The sequence below is a fragment of the Ornithodoros turicata genome, chromosome 4 (assembly GCF_037126465.1).
Source record: "Ornithodoros turicata isolate Travis chromosome 4, ASM3712646v1, whole genome shotgun sequence".
In the NCBI taxonomy this organism is placed as follows: domain Eukaryota; kingdom Metazoa; phylum Arthropoda; class Arachnida; order Ixodida; family Argasidae; genus Ornithodoros; species Ornithodoros turicata.
This window is the reverse complement of record NC_088204.1, coordinates 55,348,397-55,371,585: the sequence shown is the minus strand read 5'-3', so window position 1 is coordinate 55,371,585 and position 23,189 is coordinate 55,348,397. Positions and strand designations below refer to the sequence as shown.

The window sequence follows — 23,189 nt, the reverse complement described above, 5'->3', positions numbered from 1 at the left end:
TCAGTGGTCAGCCTACCAGATTTTCATGACACTGTCACATCAAGGAAGTTGATGGATGACCTTGAATAGTTACAGGTAAATTTAATTTTGCTATGCAGAGAATTGAAGTGATCAAAAAATGACTGCAGAGATGCGTCATCACCAGACCAGAGGACAAAAATGTCGTCGATGAACCTGAGATATATAAGTGGCTTAAGGGGGAAAGAATTGAGGGCTGAGTTTTCAAAACGACCCATGAATAAATTGGCATAATTAGGTGAGACCCGGGAGCCCATGGCAGCGCCATGAATTTGGACGAAGTGTTGATCGTTGAATACGAAGTTATTACAGCTAAGAACTAGTTCTAAAAGGGGGATGATAGCGGGCATGGGAAGAATATCGGAAGGGTGAGAATTAAGGAAGTGTTCAACAGCAGAGAGACCTTCGTCATTGGGAATGTTAGTGTATAACGAAACGACATCCATTGTTGCCAACAAAATGTCAGCATGGTTACTGAAATGGTCATGGACAGCGTTAATTTTGGAAAGGAAATCGGTTGTGTCTTTGACAAAGGATGGGAGAAGGGGTGGGATGTGTTTGATGCAGTGGTCAGCAACTAAGGATAATTTCTCTGTCGGTGTGTTTATTCCTGAAATAATGGGTCTCCCAGGGTTATTGGGTTTATGAACTTTGATCAAAAGATAAAAATTACCTGGTGTGACGTTCTTAGGACGCAAGAATTTGGAAATATGGGACGGGATAAGTTTACTAGTGACGAGTTCATCAATTTTCTTATTAATAAGAAGACAAAAGGAAGGGCTTGGATCCTGATCGATAGCTCTGTAGAATGAGCGGTCACTCAACTGCCTGTCCGCTTCCGCGATGTAGTCGGATGTATTGAGAACCACTATACCGCCACCCTTGTCCGCTGGTCTGATAATAATGTCATTGCGGGCTTTAAGATTTCGTAGCGCTACTTTCTCACAATTAGACAAGTTATCAGTGTGTACAATAGATATCGAATAATTTGTCTTGATATCCTTGTGAACGGCCTTGATGTAATTATCAATAAGGGGGCTTGTTCTAGAGGAGTCCGGCGTCCAGCTAGACGTGACTGTACAGCAGTGAGGCTGTAGGGGTTCAGAGGGGTTTCGGAAGGGCGCAGCATCTGAGCTAGGTTTATCGTGAAAGAAGGTTTTCAGGTGCATTCTCCTACCTAAGTTGTGCAGATCGTGCAGAATTTCAGATTCATCAATATTACGCTCCGTAGGTACAAAACTGAGACCTTTTGAGAGAACACCAAGTTCAGCCTGGTCGAGGGTCACATCAGAAAGATTAAAGACGGTGTTATGGCCAGCCTTCGTGGAAGATGGTTCAGAATTTATCACGTCACAAATGCCATGCGCTAAAATGGGAGATAGAATAAGATTATCACGTTTCGATTTTTTGGTTTTGATTTCGTGAATTTTCTTCAGCTTATTGGCAGTTAATTCAGAGAGATTAAGAACTTCATGATGAGAGAGTTGGTTCGCAAGCTGTTTGAGCTGGTTATCAATATCTTTCAAGACGTAAGAACTTTCCTGTCTGAGAATTTTAACTAGTTGGAGCGACGCGTTATTGAGAGCGGTAGCCCACTTCGTAGAGCTCAAGGGGGAATGGAACTTAAAAGACGGTGTGATGGACAATGATAAACCTTTGGGAGTTATACGTTGAGATATACAATCTGTATAAAAACTAAAATTAGACAGGAATCTAGCTTTCCTAGCCAAAAGTTTACGCGCTTTCAAGAACGCTGTGTGAACATGGGTTCTTCACCAAGGACTTTTTCTACTTCGCGTGGTGCGTCTGCTCAAGTATGCTCTTCTCCTCCAGCAGGGGCACAGAGGAGAGTTGGCCGTCGCTTCCCTATGACAACACGTAAGCAGTCTAGACAATGCAGGTCCGGCCGGACACAATGACTTGTACAGAACAATGAACATCATTCAGTGCCCTTCTTGAAAGCGCGTAAACTTTTGGCTAGGAAAGCTAGATTCCTGTCTAATTTTAGGTTTTATACAGATTGTATATCTCAACGTATAACTCCCAAAGGTTTATCATTGTCCATCACGCCGTCTTTTAAGTTCCATTCCCCCTTGAGCTCTACGAAGTGGGCTACCGCTCTCAATAACGCGTCGCTCCAACTAGTTAAAATTCTCAGACAGGAAAGTTCTTACGTCTTGAAAGATATTGATAACCAGCTCAAACAGCTTGCGAACCAACTCTCTCATCATGAAGTTCTTAATCTCTCTGAATTCACTGCCAATAAGCTGAAGAAAATTCACGAAATCAAAACCAAAAAACCGAAACGTGATAATCTTATTCTATCTCCCATTTTAGCGCATGGCATTTGTGACGTGATAAATTCTGAACCATCTTCCACGAAGGCTGGCCATAACACCGTCTTTAATCTTTCTGATGTGACCCTCGACCAGGCTGAACTTGACGTTCTCTCAAAAGGTCTCAGTTTTGTACCTACGGAGCGTAATATTGATGAATTTGAAATTCTGCACGATCTGCACAACTTAGGTATGAGAATGCACCTGAAAACCTTCTTTCACGATAAACCTAGCTCAGATGCTGCGCCCTTCCGAAACCCCTCTAGCTGGACGCCGGACTCCTCTAGAACAAATCCCCTTATTGATAATTACATCAAGGCCGTTCACAAGGATATCAAGACAAATTATTCGATATCTATTGTACACACTGATAACTTGTCTAATTGTGAGAAAGTAGCGCTACGAAATCTTAAAGCCCGCAGTGACATTATTATCAGACCAGCGGACAAGGGTGGCGGTATAGTGGTTCTCAATACATCCGACTACATCGCGGAAGCGGACAGGCAGTTGAGTGACCGCTCATTCTACACACTCTTAACTCAGTACCCTTTAGTAAAGGGTAAAAAATCGCAATATTTTACCCTCTATTTCAGAAGCTACCAGGTACCCTCTGTGCAGTACCTTCTATAAAAGTTACAAGGAAACCCACTAATTAGAGGTTACGGCCTTCAATCCAGCACCTGCCCGTAAAGGTTACGCCAACGTGCGGATTTTTATACAGGATGTTTATTTTTATTCGCAACAAAGTAGCGCTCATTTGGCAGGTGGGTTATGTGAATTTTTGCTAATTAATCGATCTGTAGTTACAAACACATGCGTCAGGAAATGTCGGAAATGTTTGTAACTACGGATGGGTTAATTTGCGAAAATTAACATAACCCACCTGTCAAATGAGCGCTGGCGTGATGCGAATAAAAACAAACACCCAGTGCGTGGGATATGGACAGACCTTTACAGAACACACCAAGGTACCAAAATGAACCAGCAGAAAAGGAGATCTTGAACATATGTATATTACAAAAACAGAAGTCTGTCGAGAGGTGACACATTGTGCACAAGTGCGATTCTGATGTGAGGAGAAACCATGGTCGCTTTACCATGTATGTGAAAAAAAGAACTATCTTCTAAGTGAGAAGCAATGCATAAAAGTGCGAGGAAGCAAGCGAGTCAAAACAACTGACCTATGTTTGCTAAGCTGAACAGACCCAACGAAATGGAGAATTGCAGCAGAAAAAAATTTATTCCACATTCGTGTTGCAGAGGCGAGCGCAAATGGCAATACAGTATTACATAAAACGCACACAACTTTGAGGAATATGAGTGTACAGTAACGCAGGAGACACTACATTACTGCGTTATCAGCGTTGGAGGCGCTCTGGGACGAGTTTGTGAGGTACCGCATTGCGCTGGTGACGATATGTGAACCTGCATGTGGGATCCTGGGAACAAAAGTTTGGGCAATGAGAGTAACATTTACGGAACCATTCAAATCCGTACAAAGCACAAGGTACAAAGCAGCATAACTGCGGGAAGGCGTTCACTCCGCGATTGAGTCTTAGAATATCGTAAGAATACAACCAGTAGGAAGCTGCGAATTATATATCTCGATGCATATATCCGCAGCTCGCAAAATGCACGCCGGTTAGAGCTGAAAAGTAGCAAGCGTTAATGGCGTTCATATGCAGGACCGCAAAACGCTTGCCATAATCACAACGAACATGCGCTAAGAGCTCTTGCTATCAAAATAACGCACGCACCTACCACAAAATGTACACTTACCCAGTGTATGAAGTGTGTGAATTAGGGCTGCGCTGGTGACGTTCGTTTTCGGTTATATATTCTTTGCAATCTTCGCACTCACTACACTTTCCGCTGAGAACACCGAAAATATCCTTGTTTGCAAGCGACATCTAGCTTTTCCGTTGTTCCTGACGATACTATGATAAACGCGAGGAAAACCACTGATTAAAACAGATTACACTTGTTAACGGACGGACGACGAGCGTTAAGCGTTTCAAGGAAACCGCTCTCAGTGTGGATAGACCTAGACGACGCTCGGCTACGCAGCGAAATCGGAAATCTTGGTGGTTGCGCCATTGACAATGGTTTTCCACCCTTTAGAAAGAAACATACTATCAGTATTCCAGACTGCGAACTTATAATCTGTGTTCGTACAGCATTGATAACATGTAGTCGACGTATAGATGAGGCTGAAACAGATAAAAAATAACAGCGTAGATTCGCAACTGTCGTCTCGAATGGGAGGCTGAAACGTGGCATTATGCTGAAAAACAGAAGGAAAACAAACGATAAGAAACTAACAAAGAAATTATCGTTGGAGATTTCGCTTAGAAGTTACAGTGTCGGAGTAGAGGGTACATTTATAAGTTACAACAAGCAGTTTTTGTTTTTTCCGAGATGTAACTTCTATTCGTGTTGTAAAGACATGACCTTGGTCGCTTTTAACCTCTAAATATACGTTACAGTGGTGTAACCTATAAGAAATCTCGAAATCTACGTCTATATAGAAGTTACATGTTTCTAAAAGTTACAATAAAAGGTACGGGTTTAAGAGTGCAGAGCTATCGATCAGGATCCAAGCCCTTCCTTTTGTCTTCTTATTAATAAGAAAATTGATGAACTCGTCACTAGTAAACTTATCCCGTCCCATATTTCCAAATTCTTGCGTCCTAAGAACGTCACACCAGGTAATTTTTATCTTTTGATCAAAGTTCATAAACCCAATAACCCTGGGAGACCCATTATTTCAGGAATAAACACACCGACAGAGAAATTATCCTTAGTTGCTGACCACTGCATCAAACACATCCCACCCCTTCTCCCATCCTTTGTCAAAGACACAACCGATTTCCTTTCCAAAATTAACGCTGTCCATGACCATTTCAGTAACCATGCTGACATTTTGTTGGCAACAATGGATGTCGTTTCGCTATACACTAACATTCCCAATGACGAAGGTCTCTCTGCTGTTGAACACTTCCTTAATTCTCACCCTTCCGATATTCTTCCCATGCCCGCTATCATCCCCCTTTTAGAACTAGTTCTTAGCTGTAATAACTTCGTATTCAACGATCAACACTTCGTCCAAATTCATGGCGCTGCCATGGGCTCCCGGGTCTCACCTAATTATGCCAATTTATTCATGGGTCGTTTTGAAAACTCAGCCCTCAATTCTTTCCCCCTTAAGCCACTTATATATCTCAGGTTCATCGACGACATTTTTGTCCTCTGGTCTGGTGATGACGCATCTCTGCAGTCATTTTTTGATCACTTCAATTCTCTGCATAGCAAAATTAAATTTACCTGTAACTATTCAAGGTCATCCATCAACTTCCTTGATGTGACAGTGTCATGAAAATCTGGTAGGCTGACCACTGAACTATACAAGAAACCAACGGACAAGCGCCAATATCTCCACTATGAAAGCTATCATCCCAATCACCAGAAAAGGAGTATTCCATATGGTCAGTTCTTGCGCCTGAAACGAATCTGCTCAGATCAGACTGATTTTGTAAAACATGCTCAGCAAATGGTATCTGATTTCGAAAAAAGAAATTACCCATTTGAACTCATCCATGACTCGTTTGCCAAATCATCTAGCCTATCCAGGGAGTCCTTATTCACCCCGAAACGCAAAGAGGACTTAAGTAATGTAGTTTTATGTTTTATCCACCACATATCATAAATCACTTGTCAATACCAATTCCATTCTTAGACGCCACCTCAATATATTACATGCTGACGAGCAATTAAAGGAAATATTTCCCACTCCCCCATTAGTAGCATTCCGTAGATCAAAAAATTTGCGCGACATCCTCACGTCATCATGCATGATGAAGCGCTCGCCGGGTTGTTATCCCTGTGGTAGTACACGGTGCCAGACCTGTAAATTTATCGCGCCGTCCACCATTGCCCGTAGCACTTTGGATGACTTCTGTTTGAAAATTCGTCATTCACTCCACTGTAATTCACCCAATATTTGTTACTTGATATTCTGCTGCAAGTGCAATTCACAATACATCGGTGAAACCTCCAACACAATGAGAAAAAGATTTTATGGCCACAAATTTGATATCCTAAATGCCCGCCAAACTCCTGTCGCCATTCACTTCAATCAACCTAATCACGATTTTGAAACTGATTTGAAAATTATATTGCTAGAATCTGGGTTCCGCACCGACATTAAACATAAGAATAGAGAGTCCTTCTTAATTTCGCAATTTAAGTGTCTCACACCAAATGGTCTGAATCTTAGTCCTGGCTCGTTATATCCGCTTATGTAAATGTAGTAGCTATATATCTATATTTATTTGTGCACAATTCTTGAATCCCCACTTTCAGTCATCGTCTGGTACTCCGTTAGATAATCCGTAACCTTCCCTTTTGTCCATTCTGGGCCACTCGTTTCCCATACTCCTGACCCCCCTTCCGCGAAACTGGGTTGGCGAGCCTTTTTGTTCATAACAACACCTTTTACTGTTCTTAAACGGTTAGAGGTCACCTATCCGTCTGCCCAGCTATTCATTGTACACAGACATGTGGCACCATATCTCCTTTCCTCTTCCCTTTCTTTGTACAGCAGTGTGTTTAGTCGTGTATATGTCTATACTATATATACTTATGTGTGTCACCACTTCACTTTGTACCTGAGGAAGCGTGGACCTCCACGCGAAAGCTTGTACAAATTAAACTTAAACAAAAATCTTCAGTGTCGGCTTCTGTATTTTGTTTATGTGATCTACAGGACTTGACTCCCCTCTTCGTATACGCATCTGTTAAATGCAGTCAAGAAAAATGTGATGCTGTCCTGAAGGTATGCTATGTGGTCACGGGGAAGTTCATCTGCAAAAACTAAGTGAACAACGTCTCGCAGCTTGAGATAGATCTCCCAATCTTGATTGTCCTTCGGTACAATATGTCCGGAGGTAATGGAGAACAAGTAGAACAAGCACCACCTTTGTGATGCCGTTCCCTTACATGATGGGTGGCCCTGAACGAATTCCCTTGTTAGCGGTTCGGGTTTATTCTTTCTGTCATGGAAGCCACAGTTGAAGGCGGCCACCCTGTCAAAGTCCGAGTAGGTCAAGACTCTGTGAGTGATTAAACCATTCAGCACTTGCTGAAGTACATGTGGAACGACACCCTCAAGGACGTCGTGTATGAGGTCTGGAGGAAGCTGTAGAGTAATGTCGAAGTATGCAATGTGAACGAGTGGTGACCTTGCTTTCACGCCATAAATTCTTCTTTGTTCTGATCCCCCTTCCAAAACGTTATGGAGGTGATGTCGGTGTAAGTTTTCTGTCTGCACCTCAGTGTCAATCTCACAAAGGCTGGTTTCCAGATCCTCAGAAGCTGTTACACAAAAGCGACATGGACGTCCCTTGCTGAAAATGCAGCTGAAACCTCCGAGCTGATTGATGGACAGGTTGTCACCAGAAAAAGCAAGGACTGCTGTAACGTGGGTGCTGCAGTGGTTCAACAGTGAATTCAACCGCACTTAGAAGATTGATGTCCTTCAAAAGTGGCTCAATGTCTGCCGGCAAGAACAACAAACTGAGCTGTTTCTGAGTGTGCGTGACGAAACCGTGCATGGAGGTACCGCTGCCGTTCGTTTCTTGACCGCTAAAATTGCAGCCCCCTTCGGCAACTTCCGTACCTTCGGCAGGTGGATGATCGCTTCAATCCAGCAGGTGAACTTCGGGAACTACGCGGCTAGCTTGGTCATTTTCTCTGTCCAGATCTAGCTCACGTCGGTGAAAGCGATAAAGATGTTTTGGGTAGAAGTGGAAGGGTCGTATGTCTTCGAATAACCCCTAATGCCGCTCACATACGATGTTCTTGAATTCCTATGTGCGCTGCCGAGATGCGACGCAATCCTTGAGAACCCTGAGCAGGCGAACCTACACTTTGGGTATCTGTGAATTGTAGTTTCCATTGCTGCTCCTGATGTGAAGCGTGAACGTCACTGAAGGCTGGAACCCGAGACACGAGATTACGAAACAAAATAGCAACGAAGCAATCATTCCCTTCGCAACCGTTGCAATATGGTCCCGCTATTTCTTCAGCTTCAACTTTATTCGGTCCTATAAATGAACCCAGAGCACTGGGAAAAGAAGCCCCAGGTCCTGTCCTCCAGACAGCAGATAAAAAGTTACAAGCAAAATGAAAATTCAAAGAGACATTACATTCACATGGTTAATGCACTCTTAGTTTACAGTACTTATACCACTAATCCACGGGAACAAGTAGATACATAACACAGTAACATATCAAGCAGCAGAATGGAGAAAAACGCACATATATTGTACAGTTTACAACACGTGACACTTTTCCTACAGTTGTATTACTGCATGGGTACCAACAAAAGAAAAGAAACAAAACAAAACAAATGGACAACCTATTGATTAGAATGAAGGAGAAGGAGCCTGATGTACTTGGCGTTCATTTCTACAAGATTTGCTTGATTATAAGTGTTTAGCAGTTTCGAGAGAGTGTAGAATATTAGTTGAGTCCCATAATTCGTTCGTGGCCTTTCAAGTTGCCAAATTGGGGCTGTAGCGACAAGTGACACAAGTAAGGGACAACCTTCCTGGTAGCTCGCAAGGGAGCAAGTGAACGAAGAGGAAATGAGGTTGTCGCTAAGGCTTGTCCAGTTGGGGGAGCATCGCCAGTAGACATAATGGCGGATGGAACGTTAGGGTTCCACGTACGGGACACCAGTTGTAGCGACAAGTGACACAAGTAAGGGACAACCTTCCTGGTAGCTCGCAAGGGAGCAAGTGAACGAACGTTTATTTTGCTCGCGCCTCAACAACAGCGGCGCCGCGATGCCGATGGCAAAGCCGCCACAGGGCCGTACCCAGACATTCTAAAAGATTATTTCTAACTAGGCGTACCAATTCATAGAAATGGGAGTTATGCTGAAGACAAGCACGTTTGTACGTCAAGGCCAGTCGGTAGTTATACATATCGCACACCCTTCCGAGAGATAGCTCTTCTAAAGCATGATTCGTACTTGAGTGGTATGGGGCATTCAAGATTGCTCGGTACAGCGTTTTTTTTTTTTTTTTTTTCAGTCTTAGCAAGCACTGAGTGTTTTTCTTGCCACGAGTTGCCCCATACGAGGTGACAACAACAACTTTATTTGGAGATGGGGAGCGGGGAGGCGGTGGAGAGCGGGAGGAGCGATACTCTACCCCATTGCCGGTTGGGATGTGGGGAATGAAATAATGAGCCTCTTTACAATAACGATCGAAGTCCGATGGTGTCCAGAAATGTCAAAAGAGCTTTGAGCGCAGATCGTTGCTGGGCTGGATTGCGCCGGGGACCAAGCAATTTCGATAGGGTGAAGGGGCGAGAGTCCAGCTGACTAAGAGACTCTGAGAGTGCGGTTCGGGAAGGTTGGTAGTGGGGGCAATGAAGAAGAATGTGCTCCAGATCCCTAGAGCACCACAATGGCAGCAGGTGGGAGAGTCAACTCGTCTCAAGCGGTAACGCCACTGAGCTGTAAACGCCACATCGAGTCGCATTCCGTGGATTAATGCAGCATCTTGACGAGAGGTCGTTCGTGGCATGCGGAAAGCGAGCGTTGGATAATCTCTGCTCAACATAGATGGGGAAGAATGTCGGATGTTCATGGGCGGGAAACCAGGTGTGTCACGAGGCGTCGCAGAATGCAGCGGCCGTCGCCTCTTAGAACAATTCTGCTCCGTTTCCGATACGAGTACTGTATGACAGTACAGCTACTGTACTTCCCATGACAGTACTGTATATTGGATAGGAATAGCGCGTTGTATATAGTCAGTTTAGCCTTTATGGGAAGATATGAATGTTTACGAAGGATACCAGCAGCAGATGGCACTTTAGACTGCACGTGGTAAAACTACTCGTCCCAGGACATAGTATAACAAAATGCACACCTAGAAGCTTAAACCTATCTACTATGTCAATGGTCTTCGAGGCCATCTCTAGTTTGCTGTTGTATTCAATTTTCTTATTTATTGGCCAGAATACCATAGCTTTGGTTTTATTTGTGTTAATTGTTAATTTATTACTGAGGGCCCAGGAATGCATGTCTCCCAAAATTATGTTAGCCTCCTGGATTAGATCGTTAGCACATGATCCTGATAAAAGAATAGTAAGGTCAGCTGCATACGTTATGTACGTTGCTGTATTTGCCGCTCTCACAATGTCGCTCACGTACAAATTAAAAAGAAGTGGCCCTAAAATGGCCCTTCCTTGAGGAACCCCAGTAGTTATAGTTCGTAAGTTAGACGTCGCTGATTCTATTTGTACACATTGTTTACGACTCTGCAAGTAACGAAAAATTTCGAAGACATTACCCCTGACACCGTACTTCTGTAGTTTATTTAATAATATTTGACGATCGATCTTATCGGATGCTTTCGAAAAGTCAATAAAAATTCCCAGTACAATTTGTTTATTTTCAAAGCTCCTCAGTACAACCTCCTTAACGTTCAAGAGTGCCTATTCGGTGGACATGCCCTGTACAAACTGGCAGTTTCATATCAACGCATGTTTATCTAAAAACGCACACAATCGTTTGTATATAATACTTTCTAAGCCGCTTGAGAACACAGGTAGCACGGATATTGGCCTGTAGTTGTTCATATTGTTTTTATCCCCACTCTTGAATATCAGGGAAGTTTTGGCCATCTGCAGACGTTCTAGGAAAACGCCCGTTGATAGTGCTACGTTAAAAATGCATACAAGACATGGGGATAGTATGTGAATCGTGTATTTTATAGGGTTTACTTGAATACCATTCTGTAGCTTTCGTATTATTCAGCGAGCTAAAAATTGCTATAACTTCATATATTCCTGTAGGCTGTAGGAATAGTGAATCGGAAATTTGTGATTGGACTGTGATGTCACATGACTGTGAGGAATCGGTTGTTATATTCGTAAGAAAATTATTAAATTCCTCAGCTAGACTTTTCCCACATATCTGTTCGTTTCCCACAGATACACAGTTCACAGTCTCCCTCTCCTTAGTCATTCCAGTTATGCACTTGATATTTTGCCATACTGCGTCAGGTTTCCTTGACAGTGAATCATTAAAAAGATGCACGTAATGTTCGGCCTTGTGTTTGCGAAGCATTCTATTTAGCTTGTTCCCGTACTTTTTGAAGAGTAGTAAGGTGTTCCTGTCCCTTGTCGTCAGGAATCTCTTATACAGTGCCCTTTTATGTTTAACCATTGCCATTTTGTCATCCACAATTTTCGTGCCTTATTTGTTTGCCTACGTTGGACCACCAGAAAATTACTACGATAAACTTCAATAAACTTATCGATAAATCACCCGTAGGTTACGTTTACATTATTTCCTTCACAAATAGACATCCAGTCTATGCGCGCAACTTCGGCCCTAAAACTCTCAAAGGACCGGGCATTTATTTCTTGGTAATAGTAAATCCTGCCCCTGCTATGTTGTTTCGGTGTGTACATGTTTACAAAATGGTGGACAGAACCAAACTGCCTGAACGATGGTACAGCCCCATGCGCCAGGCTCGCGATTTCTCATTCTCTTTCGATACTCGTGTGTGCAGAAACGTCCTCGTCGATTCCCAACAAGCTTGCCCGATGTTTGGGAGGGTGTGTACGAAGGATTGAAACTCATGCTACGGTGTCTCTTTACACCTTCACGTGCGTATCTCAGAATGTGCAGGGCGCAAACTTCTTTGGGTGCTCCTCTCTCCGGCAGTTGGGTATTGTTGAGTTGCCTATGAGCTTCAGAAATATATTTATCTGTGGGCCAGATGACGGATACTCCCACCCTTATCTGCGGGCTTGATAATGATATCATCTCTGTCAGCTAGCGCTTTGATGATGTCACGCTGTGTTTTAGTGAGGTTGTGACCACGCGAGCTTTGGGAAATACCGCGAAGGATGTCGTTGCTTACTTGTTTAATATACAGGTCCAATGCGGGTTCTCGGCCGTGATTTGGTGTCCAGGTTGATGGTAGTCGGAGGTCGTTGTTGTTTTCTTGTGTTGTATGAGCGAAGAATTCTCTAAGGCGTAGCCGTCTCGCAAAGTCTGATATGTCTTTGTGGATTTCGTATTCGTTAACAGAATTGAGTGTAGGGCAGAATGTTAACCCCCTAGAGAGGACTTGTAGTTCGTCGCTGGTTAGTGAGCGTGATATATCTATTACGGTGCTTGCGTCAGCGTTTTCTCGGGGTGGCTCAGCGATGTTGCGAAGAGTTGTGGTTGTGGTGCTGGAAATTATTTGTTCGGCTGCTGCGTGTGTCGTGTTAGTGGGTCCGCGTAGGAAATGCGCCCCGCCGTAGGAAGTCCGTAAGTAAATTCAAGATGGCTACCGTGAGACCGTAGCCTTAAGGACGGTAAAGGGGACTGGCCCAGCCTGTTGTCGTTCCAGGAACAACTCGTTTATGTCAACCTAAAAAATGCTAAAGTTGGTGCCTTTCTCTTGAGTTTGGGACGCACGACGGATCTGTACAGGCTTACTTTAACGTTTGCGGAGGCCATATAGAAAGTGCGACGAATGAAACCAAGTGAGGAGTTGGCAGAACTGCATATGAGTGAAATGTGGGATTTCCATGAATGGTGAGCATCTATTTGGACCCCAAGTTATCTGTATGAAGTTACGGACTCCAGGGTGGAGTTGTTAATAGTATAAACGGGAATGTACGTGGGGTTACGGCAGTGGAGGATCCTTAAATGCTTGGATTTATTAATATTTAGTTCCATGGACCATGTCGAACACCAGTTATGAAGCGAGGCTGAAGAGCGTTAGTATCAGAGCTAGAATGTGTCGCTCGATATATGACACAATCGTGAGTGTAGAGTCCAATAGAGGAAGAGATGGCGTAGGGGAGGTCGTTGATGTAAATGAGGAAAAGTAAGCGGCGTAGGATAGAACCTTGGGGTACGCCGGAACATACTGGAGACTGGGCGGAGTTGGTATGGTTAGCGGTGACAAATGGTAAGCGGCCTATCAGGAACGAATGAATCCATGAGAGAACTTTAGGATCGATATTAAGTCCAGCTAATTTGAGAAGTAAAAGTCTATGTGATACCTTGTCGAACACCTTACTAAAATTGAGGAATACGAAGTCAACCTCAATACTTCTCTCTGCAAAAGAGTGGAGATCACGAATGAAAGATACTAGTTGGGACTCACATGAGGAATGTTTGCGGAAGCCATGTTGATAGGAATTGATGAATGGCTTTGATTCCAGGTGGTTGACTCAGTGAGTATAGATAATATCAGAGTTCGAGGTAACTCGTTACAAGTAACTCGTTACTGTAACTAAGTTCCTTTTTTTGGTAACTTGTAACTTAACTCGGTACTTTTGCGGCGTGGTAACTTTCAGAGGAACTCGTTCCTTTTTCAGGTAACTTTGCCAAAGTAAGTTAAGTTAAGTTCCAAGTTGCTTTTAACTCGCTTCTCACTCACGTCCACATATTTTCTTGCTTTCTCTCTGGTTCTTTCATGGCATTTTTTTGCCATAAAACATGATAATCAATGAATGACAGTATTTTATTGAGGAAGTAAGAACCGCTGCCATTGAAATGAAGCTGAACCATTGTGCGCCCACAGGGAGTAAGATGCAAGGCGTCCGAATATTACCAGAGAAACGTCATCATGACATTGGTAGATAGACTGAAACCGAAACAGATCGGAAGGAGAGGGCTGGGTTCCACAAACGGGCACTTGTTCGCTACCTCCCATTGAAAGAAAAGTAGGACTGAGGGTCGCGTCCCTTTAAGGGACCATATCGTAATCCCCTCAAGACCGTGGCTCTCGGGCACGACCTTGTTCACCTCTAGCTTTGAGCGTAGTTCAATTCTACCAAATTTTGGCGCTGTCGAACACTATGACGTCATTTGTTTACAAACAGGGAGAGATCTATTGTTGGACATAAACGAAAACGACCTAAGCGTGTTGCACTCCTCCGCAGGCAACTCAAGGTCTAAAACTCAACTGCTCACACGCACTGCACCTGCGCACTGCTGTTTTGTGGCCGAAGTAACTTGGAAGTAACTCGTTCTTTTTTTTAAGTAACTCAGTAACTGCGAGTTACATTTGAGACTGAAGAACTTCGTTATTAACTTAGTTACATTTTGCACACCGTAACTGAACTTGTAACGAGTTCTTTTTGACGGGTAACTTCTCAATCTATGGATAATATACTCTAAGATTTTAGGTGACGCGCTAGTGAGAGATATGGGTCGGTAGTTAGTAGCCAGATTCTTACTCCTGGACTTGTGCACCGGCACTACTTCGCCAATTTTCCAGGCGTCTGGCAAGTGCCCAGCCTCCAAGGATTGTTCAAAGGTTTTGCTGAGAATCAAAGATGAGTACAGCTTGTTGTTTTCAAGAACTTGACATTGATATTGTCAACGCCAGCCCTAGAAGACAGGCTTAACCTGTCAATGACCTTCGCAATTCCAGCCGGACTGAATTATTGGATCAACTGGGGGAAAGTTATGAGGAACTAGAACAGGCAGGACGGAATTGGTAGTGGAAAAAATACTGCAGAAGAGATTGTTAAACACGTCAGTAGTTGCGGAATCAGGGACAGCTGCACATTTATTATCCGCTAAATATAAGAAGAAGGGCACCTGTTTATTGACAGTGTTCCAGAACTGCTTGGCATTGTTTGTTAATAACTGCGGTAGAGTTGAAGAAAAGAAGGTAAGCTTTGCGACCTTGATGGCAGTTCTGTATTGGCTAGCGGCTATCGTGTAGAGCAACCAGTTGGGCTCAGTTTGCGAACGCAGTGCTGTTTTGAAGAGCCTCCTTTTTCGATTTTGTAGTCGCCTGATGGTGCGAATAAACCATGGAAATTCAGGCAAGGTTACAATTGTGGTGAGACGAATGAATTGATCAAGATCAAGATTAGCAAGTACCTTATCCTTATTTGTAAATAAGGTCCAGTTCTTTTGAAGCAGGCAATCGCAGAACTCATCGACGAAATTATCTAAAAACCTACCAAATCCAAGATTGATGATGTCTGATTGTGTGATGTGTGTGTCTGTGTGATTTTAAATTTTCTTTAATGACATTTTAAGAGATATCCCTGTCCAATGTCGAATTTTCGCCGACGACTGTATTTCTTTATACTCAGGTTCCTTCTGATAAGGACCAACGTTTGCTGAGCTACTGCCTGCGAAAACGTGTTACTTGGTGTGATTCCTGGCAAATGATGTTAAATGTCAAAAAGAGCATTTGTATGTGTATAACTAGGAAAAATGAAGTCCTTTGTTATGATTATAAGATTAACTCCCATGTCTTGTCGTACGTGAATAGTTTTAAGTATCTGGGCGTTATAATCTCGCATGACTTATCTTGGAATTTGCATATAGATCACATCGTCCGTAAGGCTTCCGGTAAATTATGGTTTTTAAAGCGCTACTTGGGAAACCAAGCTAACTGCTTACAAAACATATATCAAACCTATCTTAGAATAAGCTAACGTAGTATGGGATGTGTCTACCTCCAGGTACATTTTTCGGATTGAGGCAGTTCAAAAGCGTTCACTGCGATTTGTATTTAACAGGTATAGGCAACTGAGCTCTGTTTCAGACCTATACGGTAAAGCAGGACTAGAAACACTGGATCGCAGACGCAAGGTAGCTAGATTAAAAATTCTGTATCATATGATCAATGGAAACTCAACTTTGACACGGGTCGATACATAGAGTGACCTGCCAGGCGGTCAACACGTAGTACACACATGTATTACATTAAGCCATACAGTTGCAGAATTGATGCTTTTAAGTTTTCGTTTTTCCTACGCATTATTACGAAGTGTAATAGCTTAATGAATAATGTGGTCTCATCCGAATCAGTGGATCAATTTGTATCTAAACTTGTTTCTTTCGATGATCGTTGAATGCTTGAATTCTTCTGTTTCTTAAATTGTGCTACTCCTAGTTTGACCTCTAGATGGAGGCCAGTACTATTTCCAAATAAATAAATAGAATAAATAACTGTAACCAGACCAGAGCTTGTCGAAACGAAGTTTAAACTGCGTGTTCTGCGCAAGACAATATTCGAACAATATTTCCCTAGCTAGTCTAGTAGCCGGGCAGACATCCTCCTGTATGGAATATTGACTTCCTTTTCGATTAGACTTCTGTTGCAAAATGGCTTCCCGTTGTTTAAAGGAAGGGAACTTTGCGAGAATGGGGCGCAGTCCGTTCTGCTTGGAAGTCCCTATGCGGTGAACACGTTCGAAGGCATTGCTGGGTACAGCGATATGTAGTTGATCAGATATGAAAGCTACAACTTGGATTCAGATTCAGATTCAGTGCAGGATTCGGCAGGGGAGTCGGTGATACCACGAAAAATCAGATTATCTCTTAGAGATCTATTTTCCATGTCGTCAAGACGGCTACGGAGGTCGTGGTTTGCTGCCTTGAGAGCATCCAGTTCTTCACGCATCAATTCCACGGCGGGCTTCATTGCCTCAACAGAAGAAAGGCGCGAGCTGAGATCGGCCAATAGATTCGAGATTTCATTCTGCCCGGTTTGAGGAGTTTGAATGGCGCCGAGAACAAGGTATATCTAAACTGGTAGCGAAAACAAGCGAAAATACTAAATCAGACCCATCGGCAAGGCTACCATCATGTGGCGCGAGCAATCCTGGGTGTTGACAGTAGAGGTACGATCGTAAACACAAAAACTTTAGAACGTGGGCATGGGTTGTGCGCGTACTAATAGGTTATTCATAATTTCAATGTAGAAAAAACTTTCTGTTGCCCCACTCGTGCACATATACGAAAGCATCTAACACCCGAGTACGTTTCCGTATCCTGCTCCTTTGCGCATGTGTCACAGTGGGCGTGTTTATCCGTGCCGTGTGTCCGTGCATTGTAATGCGTAGTCCGTATACTTTTTGGGTTAAACAGGTAGCGACGTTGACACCTCGGAGCTGTAGGCCAAGATTAACACGTGTAAACTGATGAATACAATGCATCCCCTGTTGCTGGCCCTGCGAAAAAAAAAATTTCATGGGACCAGCGGCCATGATAGCGTGAGTGTTAGCTGGAATCAGCTGTGCACCAACGATGTCATGTTTTGTTGCAATGGCCACTCATTGAATAAATGCAAACATCGTATTGCTCTAGGTGAGAAATGGAGCTTAAGTGAACCTTCCTCGTTTCTGTGTGATATCACGGTGCCCTTCTGTTTGGAGTTGTCAAGATATGTGATAACTATATGTGTTTCGTATTGATATGCTTCATTAAACCTGATACGATTCATTTTTTCTGTGTTCTCGTCTGATACTGTTGCACGGGTGAGGCCCGGTTTCACCAACGCTGGCTAACTTTGAACCAAGATCAAGCGTTTCTACAACTTGAAGTTAACGCTCAATTCTTTTTTGCAAACGCTAGTTGCTGACGTGATGAATGTTTCAGTAATAATAACTGTCTTTTGTGAGGTACAGTTAAGCGCTAAATTCAAGTTAAGGGACCGTTGATCTCGGTTCAAGCGTTGATCAGCGTTGGTGAAACTAGGCCTGAGGAAAAGGGAATACAACGCGAACGAAGTGCGCGAACGAAAACGTGCGATGGCCAATTATGCACTACTTATTATTCATACTGCTGACGTCACCTCTGACGCCATTTATTTACAATCGTAGTAGTCCGCGCAACGCATGGATGGCGCTGACCGTCTCTATCATGGCGTCATTCTGAAGCATAGGTGGGGAGTAACGCGTTACAAAGTAGTGCGTTACCGGTAACGCGTTACATTCGAGTAGTGAAATATGGTAACGCATTACATTTGGGAGAAAAGTAATGAGTAACGTAACGTCATTACATTTGTAATAACTAACGCGTAACGGCGTTATGCGTTACTGCGTGTTCGGGAACATTGCTTCATCGTCTAAACTTGAATGCTTGAGCGAGGACCGTGCCTGCAGAATCCGGGAAAATCCCCGATTTTTGCTATTCATCTTCAACAATGAGAAGAAGGTCACATCGACACCCACGAAGAACGCAAAAGAAGGGTTATTGACCTACCCTGGTTGAGATGTCACCTTTGTTTACCACATCTGTTTTTCACTCCCTCTGGTATTTTTCGGACGAATGGGGGGGGGGGGGGCAAAAGTGGCAGAAAAATAGCCTCTACCTGAACAAGTAACAAAGTACCAAGAGATTGGCTGTTTGGATTTGTACTGTGTGAGATAAAAGGTCACCTCTTTATCAACCTTGACAAGGGGCACTCACTGGTCATTAGGCGTCCTCTCAGCCCAACGGGCGAAGCTCACAGATGAAAATTTTGAACATCAACTACTTCTGCGTTGCAATAAATCGCACATGTAAGTTATGTTCATGCATGACCCTTGTTTGTGCACAACATTGCTTGTATTAATTTGCGGAATGCACTTATGTGACTGAACCAAAAATGGTACATATTATAAGCAAAACCTCATGAAGTAATGCAAAAGTAACGGCATTACTGATCAGAAGTAACGGCGTTAGTAACGCGTTAGCTACTACCGCAACAGTAACGAATAACGTAACGCGTTACTTTTTGAAAAAGTAGTGAGTAACGGTAGTGCACTACAAAATAAAAGTAACTTCCCCACCTATGTTCTGAAGACACAGGGGCCTATGGGAGTTGCGCTACCTGTTTAGATATACCCAGTGATGGCCACTAACTACTTCTACAGTAGTTTAACGATAACTACCAACTACTTTGCGATTGAGTAGTTTAACTAGTAGTTCAACTACTTTTCAGAGGAGTAGTTAAAACTACTTCTTTAACTACTGCAATGTAGTTTAACTATATCTATAACAACTTAACGTTGTCCATCAACACCGATCCCTTGTAGTGTTCTTGGACACATAAATATGAATCACAAGCAATGATAAACTTTGGCTCAAGCCATTGCTACGATCGTCAAATACAAAGCTGGCGGCGAGATTCTTTCTGTGCCTACGCGATAAACTAAGTTGCAGAATTATTTCACAGCAAATGAGGCTTCACTAGACAAGCATTAAAAGTGAATATTTAGTACACATGCACGACACAATTGATCTGAACCTCCGTTCTCATCAAACAAGTAGCACAAGGTAAAAGTCGGAAGCACGATCGTGCCGTAAAGCTTGCGGCAAAATCTGAAGTAGTTGGCGTCTTCAGTAACCTAACTACTGTAGTTAACTACTTAAGATAGTAGTTTAACTAGTAGTTGTCACTACATTTCTGCAAGTAGTTGATAACTACGTTTTAACTACAATCAGGTAGTTTAACTACATGTAGTTAACTACTGGCCATCACTGGATATACCTTGCCGAGAACGCCTTCCTTTTATTGGCTGACAGAGTTCGTCTGGGTTTTGAGCTACTCTAACACTGCTACCATATCGGACAATTGATTAGCCTGGGGTCGTTGGGGGGACCCGGATTAAGTTCCACGTCGCCAGTCAGCGGGAGTACCCATGCCAACAGTGCTGAAGCACACCGATATAGTCAAGAGCATAACATGTGGGCATGGGAAGACTAACAAGTAGCGGTTACTATATTTCTTGGCATACAGAGAGGGCAGGGTACCAACTTGTAGGGATAAGAAGATAGAAGCCCGAGGCCACATCGTTGACACAATGTTCCCATGCCCATGTGCCCATGGCCCATGTCGTTGACACTGAAGCAGCGCTCACCAAACCCGTTGCCTAAATAATCCGGGTGGCAGATAGGTGGTGGGACAGTCAAAGTCGATGAAGACGAGCGGGGAACAAGTCTGGTGGCACTGACAGGAGGACTGAAGTTTTGCGGGAGGATCCAGTGATTCCATACCTCTGATAATGCGGTTAGGTTAACTGCGCACGAAGCATAAACCGGGCGTAGGAGCGCAAACAAGTGCAATGATAAGAAGATAGAAGCGAGAGGCCACATTGGTTGACACAAGGTTCCCCATGCCCACATACCCCGATACCCATGCCCACTCAGAGTTCAACATAAGCGCGACCGGTCCTATAGACTAGAGGAGGCAAGGTATACGTCGTGAATGGTTTAAAGGCGCGCCAACAGATGGCGCCACGAGCCGAGAGAGAAAGTGTTTTTGAGAGGAGCCCTGCCAGTGTTGCCATATTCGGGGAAAATTCGTTAAATTTAGCGGTAGAAGTGCAAGGGTGCACGCGAGCTGGTACCAGGGGGGTCGAACTCGCTCAAAAAAGCGTGACCACACGGGAGTCATGGAAGGCGTTGCCTTCCTTTGGCTGTTTCATTCCGCTAAACTTGACGTGCTCGTTTTCCTAAATTCATTACATGCTATCTAAATTCGGCGTACTATGTGCGTGTCTCATACATATTCGTTAAACAAATAAGCAGTGAATATTTTCCCACTGCAACACTTGCTTGTGTGCTGTCGTTCGTTCGTCACTTTATTATCACGGAACTCGACAGACTAGATCATGGAATGGCGGGCGGTTTCGTAGTTGCCATTTCCCGTTCCCGTTGGTTCGCAGAGCAGCATGAAAATGGCGGTGTACTGTGTGCATTCATCATGGTAATACTGTTGCCTTCGGAAATACATGCCTACGTTCGTTACGATGGGTAACGATTTATTGATTTCGCTCGCACAGCATACAAACGCCACTTCAACATGCCATTGGCGGTAAACATCTTCATCTGTGTGGGCGAAAAGCAAAGGGTTGGCGGTTCCGCAGGTAATCCCATAGATACGATTCACGTTTAATATGACGTTTACCTTGTGATTCCGATAGCACTACTCAATTCTGCACGTATCCCGAAGATTCGTACGTTCTCAACGCAATTACACGGCTGGCCTCGCTTCCTACGGTGGACGTCGTTCCCTCCACCGGCTCGTTCACCCGTTTGTCATCCCACGTGATTTCACAGGGTTGGCAACAAACGGAGCAGCTCCGCTGTAGCTAGAGGGCTGAAATTCGTTCACTAACACTGTCCATGACCAACGGATGGCTGCGCCCAGGCGGTCACGCTCGGGGATAGGAGAATTCCATTGACGGCGCGCCAAGTACGTTCTCTAGAGTCTTCCTATATTAACTCTATGGCTGGTACATTGAAAAACGAAGATAAAACCGGAGACACAGAACAGAAAAAAGACAACACGACACGTTCTCAAACACAGCAACCCATTGGGAGTGTAGGCTGTCATTAAATGGGTTGCTGTGTTTGAGAACGTGTCGTGTTGTCTTTTTTCTGTTCCGTGTCTTCGGTTTTATCGTCGTTTTATAAATTTAGCGGATTTTTGGATCCCTCTAGTGACAAAATTTTGCATTTGGGATTGGCAGATTTTTTGGTGACTTTCTTGTTTGTTTGGCGACTTTTCTAACGACACGCACATTCTTTCATGTAGTCTGCCCCAGCAAGAATCGTGATTTTCCTGTCCCATTTCGTTGGACAACAACCTCTCGCAGAGAAAAATATGTTTCACCGGCCCTGACTGCTCAGCATGTTGCTCCAGCAGGGGCGGATCCATGATTTTTTATAGAGAGGCTCCTGCCTTGGACACCGTGCTATTACACCACCAAGGTCAATCAAAACTAACAAATGAAATTGAGAAGGTCAGGATGTCCGAACACTCGCCCCCCGTAAATCCGCCCTCGTGCTCATGGTGAATCATATATGTGTCACGGAGAGCTCCAGCGTGCTCCGTGCAGTGTCAAGTTTCGTTTCTCCTCATCGCAGCGCTGGTTTCTTTGAGCTGTTTCGAGTTTGCCCCTTTCCTGATGCGCCGCCTGGACACGTCTTCGTTTTTCCTTGAACTGCGTTTTCTTATATCGTTGTTAGAATGGTCTACAGACACATGCGTTTTCCAAAATGCCTCCTAGATACGACCAGAAGTAAAGAGCTGGGAGTCGCTTGCAACATTGCTTGCAAGCACACTACCAACCTTCCCGAACCACACTCTCCGAGTCTCTTCGTCAGCTGGGCTCTCGCCCATTCTCCCTATCGAAATTGCTTGGTCCCTGGCTTAATCCAGCCCAGCAACGCTCTGCGCTCAAAGCTCTTCTGACATTTCTGGACATCACCGGACTTCGATCGTTATTGTGACGGGGCTCGTTATTTTATTCTCCACATTCCCACCAGCAATGGGGTACACTCTTAAAAATGAACTTCACCGCATAGCACGCTTCGAGCCAACCATGATCTCAAATGATATCGTTATCTGCCCTGATTTGTTGAAAATGGGAGGCGTACGACTTTTTTGTGACAATTATGAACAGCGTAAGTGTCACAAAAAGGCGTACGCCTCCCGTTTTCAACGAATCAGGGCAGATAACGATATCATTCGAGATCATGGTTGGCTAGTAGCGTGCTATGCGGTGAAGTTCATTTTTAAGAGTGTAGAGTATCGCCTGTGGCGATGAACCTCCCCACTCTCCAAAGCCAAAATAAAGTTATTGGTGTTCAAGGGATGGGATGGCTGCGTAGTTAAAGTGACACAAGGGGCCAGTGCATCTACTGGTAGTGTGAGATTTATGCAAGACTCTCAGACATGGAGAAGTCAAAGAAACACGAGAAGGCATCGGAACATTTTGCAAGCAATAAACGAACCAGCATTACGTGCCTGCGATGACAGTCAGAGAAAATTGAGCAGATGTTCAAGGTTACGAATTTCATTTATTTTCTCTAATTTGTATTTACTCAAACTCGTTCTGTGAAAGATGAAAGTTCTGTCATGTTTTGGATATCTAGCACACTCATTCGTTGAAACATCCAGTATGTCTATCACCACATTGTTTCATAACGTTCGACGAAAAAAAAGTGGGCACGGTGGCGGCAGCGACTTTTTTTTAGCGACTTTGTTTCAATTTCGCGACTTTTACAGA

General features: G+C 43.8%; 1 protein-coding gene across 1 annotated transcript in view; it reads right to left on the bottom strand.

Moving 5' to 3' along the window:
• The window catches only part of LOC135392451 (uncharacterized), a 71,973-nt gene extending 51,694 nt beyond the window's left edge, over positions 1–20,279 (bottom strand). Inside the window, exon 1 of the mRNA XM_064623161.1 lies at positions 19,931–20,279. Coding sequence (XP_064479231.1) covers positions 19,931–20,000 — 70 coding nt within the window. The 5' untranslated portion in view covers positions 20,001–20,279. The remainder of the gene's footprint in view (positions 1–19,930) is intronic.
• Positions 20,280–23,189: the final 2,910 nt, after the last annotated feature.